This window comes from Babylonia areolata, chromosome 18 (assembly GCF_041734735.1).
Source record: "Babylonia areolata isolate BAREFJ2019XMU chromosome 18, ASM4173473v1, whole genome shotgun sequence".
In the NCBI taxonomy this organism is placed as follows: Eukaryota; Metazoa; Mollusca; class Gastropoda; order Neogastropoda; family Buccinidae; genus Babylonia; species Babylonia areolata.
The window spans coordinates 64010930-64015929 of NC_134893.1; the positions used below are offsets into that span (position 1 = coordinate 64010930).

At 47.1% G+C, this 5000-nt stretch overlaps 1 protein-coding gene across 1 annotated transcript in view; it reads right to left on the bottom strand.

Annotated features, from left to right (window-relative positions):
- Positions 1-1898: 1898 nt before the first annotated feature.
- Positions 1899-5000, bottom strand: part of LOC143292113 (uncharacterized) — a 12780-nt gene continuing 9678 nt past the window's right edge. The window contains exons 3-4 of the mRNA XM_076602301.1: positions 2998-3135; positions 1899-2380 (exon numbers count right to left, since the gene is read on the bottom strand). Coding sequence (XP_076458416.1) covers positions 2034-2380; positions 2998-3135 — 485 coding nt within the window. The 3' untranslated portion in view covers positions 1899-2033. The remainder of the gene's footprint in view (positions 2381-2997; positions 3136-5000) is intronic.

Below are 5000 nucleotides of genomic sequence, written 5' to 3' on the forward strand. Positions count from 1 at the left end.
GTGTGTGTGTGCGCGCGAGTAATTCGGGCTGTTCTCCACAGAAGAACGCATCGCATTGGTGCTGAGTTACCCCCCTTTTTCTGTCAGAAAGTGTATCAGTTTGTTTGTGTGTTGAACTTTAGTGTATTATCTCTGAGTGTGTCCATGTTTGTTTTGGATCGAAAGAGAGATGGAGAAGGGGGGAAATCGAAACTGAGAAATCGGAGGGGGGGGGGGGGGGGGGGGGGCCTGGGGGGGGGAATGAGAGAAGGGTGATAGGGGGTGGGGGGGTGGGGAGAGAAAGATGGGGGGAAAGAAATAGAATGAGTGAGAGCCAGAGAGACAGACAGACGAAACGAAACGAAACGAAAGTTTATTCAATAAGGCCATGGCCCCATTTGAAGGGGTGATTACATATTTTGTAAGAATAGATTTGCATAAGAATATAATCTTACAACGTGTATGCTCAAAGCTCTGTTCTCTTTAACCAATCATGAAACTCCGTCGTTTTAATGACTTATAGATAGATATGGCAAGATTCGAAAAAACATTATCATTTGTAGAAGACAGAAGTAATACTAACCGAAACTTACTTGGTCTGCTATAATATCTCAACGGAATATATATTTGTCTCAAGTCATCTAATACAGGACAACATAATACGAAATGGACTTCATCCGGCTTTTGCAGATCTACATAACGGACATACCATATCGTTTACAGTGCTGGGCTTGTGTCTTTTACTGTGTACGTTGATATCAAATACACCAAAACGAAACTTTGTTAAAGCACATCTGGTGACTCGGTTAATATTTTTTGCTAAATATGGTTCTGTGAAATGATTCCTTTTTAAACAATCTGAACAAAGAAAATCTTTCACTATTTTGTACATGGTCGTTCCATCCCTGCCATCTACAGTCAACCATACGCTGTTTAAAGCAAAAAAGAAAATCATGAACACATCCAACCCCTTGATTAAGCCATACAAATGCAAAACCATTACCACATAAACATTTTCGAATGCTAGTCACCCATGTTACCCTTCCCCTGGCATCCAAATCAAATAACACTTTATAAGCTTGAGCAGGCAATCTGCATTCATTCATTTGAACCAGTTTTAACCAATACCTAATACATTTTACATACGAATTAATATAAATCGGATACCTACCAAGCTCACCGTAAACTAAGTCATTTGACAGACAGACAGAGACAGAGAGGAGGGAGAAGGAGAGATGGACAGAGAAGAACAATATAAAGTATCAGTTCTCGTCAATTTTTTTTTTTTTTTGTTTTTTTGTCTGTTTAAAAAAAAAAAAAATTCTATTGAAGTGCATAGCGGTGCAACAACGGAAAAGAAATATACCAAAAACAATTTGAAAACATTCTTACAAGCAACATTCATTTTCTGTCATTTATAACCCACCCACCACTGAGACTGATTCAACAGCCTCCAAACCAAATCCCCAGCCCTCTGATCCCAGATCCCCAGCCCTCTGATCCCAGATCCCCAGCCCTCAGATCAGATCCCCAGCCCTCAGATCAGATCCCCAGCCCTCAGATCCCAGATCCCCAGCCCTCAGATCAGATCCCCACCCCTCAGATCCCAGATCCCCAGCCCTCAGATCCCCACCCCTCAGATCAGATCCCCACCCCTCAGATCCTAGATCCCCAGCCCTCAGATCAGATCCCCACCCTTCAGATCCCAGACCCCCAGCCCTCAGATCAGATCCCCACCCTTCAGATCCCAGACCCCCAGCCCTCAGATCCCAGATCCCCAGCCCTCAGATCCCAGATCCCCAGCCCTCAGATCCCAGATCCCCAGCCCTCAGATCAGATCCCCACCCCTCAGATCCCAGATCCCCAACCCTTCAGATCCCAGACCCCCAGCCCTCAGATCAGATCCCCACCCTTCAGATCCCAGACCCCCAGCCCTCAGATCCCAGATCCCCATCCCTCAGATCCCAGATCCCCACCCCTCAGATCCCAGACCCCCAGCCCGCACGGATCCCAGATCCCCAACCCTCAGATCCCTAGCCATCACACACAGACCCCTAGGGATCTGGCTGGCCCGGCATGTTGATGACGCTGACGGGCCCGGTCTGGGGAGGACCGTAGAACTGCGGTTGGTAGGCGTGCGGTGTGGGTGCTGTGGGGGTGAGGACGGTCAGCTGGGTGGGTGGCCCGGCCTGGGGCGGACACATGACCACGCCCACAGTGGTGGCGTCGCGCTCAGGGGAAGCACAGCAGGCGACGAAGGAGGCGAGGCCGAGGACGCCAACCCCGGCACAGAAGACGTAGAAGGCCCAGCCGTAGGAGAGGAGTTTGACGCCCAGGAAGGTCTGGGTGAGTATCTCTGTGTCGCTGGAGAACATCACAGCGCTGTACACACCACAGCCAGCTGTTGGAGGGGAAACAAGGAAAAACGTTTGGGGTTGACATCATAACGTCACAGCCAGCTGATAAGAGAAAAGAGAAGACTGCTTTGAACTGACATCACCACGAGTTGTACTTGGAAACGAAAATCGCTTTGAATTGACACCAGAAAAAAAAAAAATCGGCTCGGACCGCATGTTACATTAACGAGCGAAAGAAGCAGGCGTGAACTGTTGGCAAAACCGCCTGCCTGCCCAACAATAACCTCTCTCTCAAACAAATTCACACATATACAGACACACACACACACATCAGGTGATGGAAATTAAAACGATAGCAACAGCAACAGTGGTTGTGGGTGATGAAGATTGATGGAAGCGAATAATGATGTTGATGGTGAAAATTGTGCCGACGACAAAGATGATGCTGATGCTGATGATGACGATAATGATGGTGATGACGACGACGACGCCGACAATGATGACGATGATGATGATGATTATGACAACGACAATGACGATGATGATAATGACGATGATGATGACAACGACGATGACGATGATGACGACGACGACGATGATGATGATGATGATGACGATGATAATGACAACGACGATGGCGATGATGATTATGACGACTGACCAGCCAGGAAGGCGAGGACGCCGACCGCTATCAGACGGTCACAGCACGTGCAGCACGCCAGACACAGAGACAGCAGTCCACACAGCCCCCCCAGGAGGATACACAATGCTGCTGTCAGCCGCACGGCCAGGAACAGGTCTGTACGGCATCATCATTATGACAATAATAATAATAACAATAATGATAATGATAATACTATAACTGATAATAATGATAATAATAATGATGATAGTAATAATGATAATGATTCTCACCTCACTTCCCTTACCCACGCCTGTTGCCCCTTTTGGGACATAGGCCTCCAAGAGTGGAGTGATGGCCTAGAGGTAACGCATCCACCTAGGAAGCGAGAGAATCTGAGCGCGCTGGTTCGAATCACGGCTCAGCCGCCGATATTTTCTCCCCCTCCACTAGACCTTGAGTGGTGGTCTGGACTCTAGTCATTCGGATGAGACGATAAACCGAGATCCCGTGTGCAGCATGCACTTAGCGCACGTAGACGAACCCACGGCAACAAAAGGGTTGTTCCTGGCAAAATTCTGTAGAAAAATCCACTTCGATAGGAAAAACAAGTAAAAACTGTACGCAGGAAAAAATACTAAAAAAAAAAAAAAAAAAAAGGGTGGCGCGCTGTAGTGTAGCGACGCACTCTCCCTGGGGAGAGCAGCCCGAATTTCACACAGAGAAAACTGTTGTGATAAAACGAAATACAAATACAACAATCACTCTCCAGCCATCCTGGTCCTGTGCCAGTCGCTCCAGCTGTTCCCAGGCGTGGCCTGTCCTCTACCTGCAGGTCACGGCGACCTGTATTCAATTAATACTTGGCTTCTTTTCCCGCCCCCCCTCGCCACCCCCTCGCCACCCCCTGCCCCTCTGCGGGTTCCAGGTGAGGGCTTGCCTTGTGGCACTGGATGCAGGCTTGCGTAGCATGTGGCCGATCCATCTCCAGCGTCTTTGGAAGATCTGTTCTTCTGCAAGCTACTGACTTGTTCGTTCCCACAGGTCTTCATTACTGATTCTGTCTGGACAGCGAATCCAAAGAAACCTTTCAGAGGAAGGTCTTGATGAAAGTCTGGATTCTCCTCGTGTCAGTGACAGTGGTTCTCCAGGTCTCTGCAGCATGCAGCACAGCAGGCTTCACTATTGTGCTGAAGATCCTGATCTTAAATTATGGATCCCCACGCGTTTTTCAGGTGATGGAAAGCCGCCTTTGCCGATGCGGGTTATATCAACAGCACCTGTTCTGCCCTGTCAATGATGCTGGTGAGGTATGAGAAACTCTCCATCTCTTCTAGCGCCTCGTCTTCCACTAGTTTCAGCTTGATGGGTGTTGTGTTTGCTGCGTTGACATTGATATCATCACCATTGTCATCGTCATTATCATTATCATCATCATTATTATTATTATTGTTATTATTATGAGCATTTAGCCTAATCATGAAAATAAGCCATAGGCGTTTACAAATAGAATACACATGTAAATATAAAAAAAATTGAACACAAGGTACCAATTATTATTATTATTACCCCCTCCCCCCCACACACACACACACGCCCACAATACACACAAACACACGCACACTACACTCACACACACAAGTCATAGCACACAATCGTAAATAGTGCACAATCAAAAATACTACCAACAAATTATGTAACTATTAACTATCAAAACTCACTCACTCACTAATAATCATTTTAGTTCATACTGGAAAGCGATGAGCTGTTGAGAATTAATCAGGAGGGGAAATGGTGAGTCTTCAGACTGGATTTGAAAGATTGCAGCGAAGATGAGTGACGGAGAGGCTGAGGAAGTTGATTCCAAAGAAAGGGGGCTTGGGATGAAAAACTACGTTGGCCATACGTTTTGGTTCGAGCAGGGGGAATCCTAAGCAGGCGGTTGTCAGAAGAGGAGCGGAGTTGGCATGAGGGTATGTAAGGATGAATGAGATCAGAAAGATACTGTGGACCAGAAGCCTCAATGGATTTGAAACGAAGAG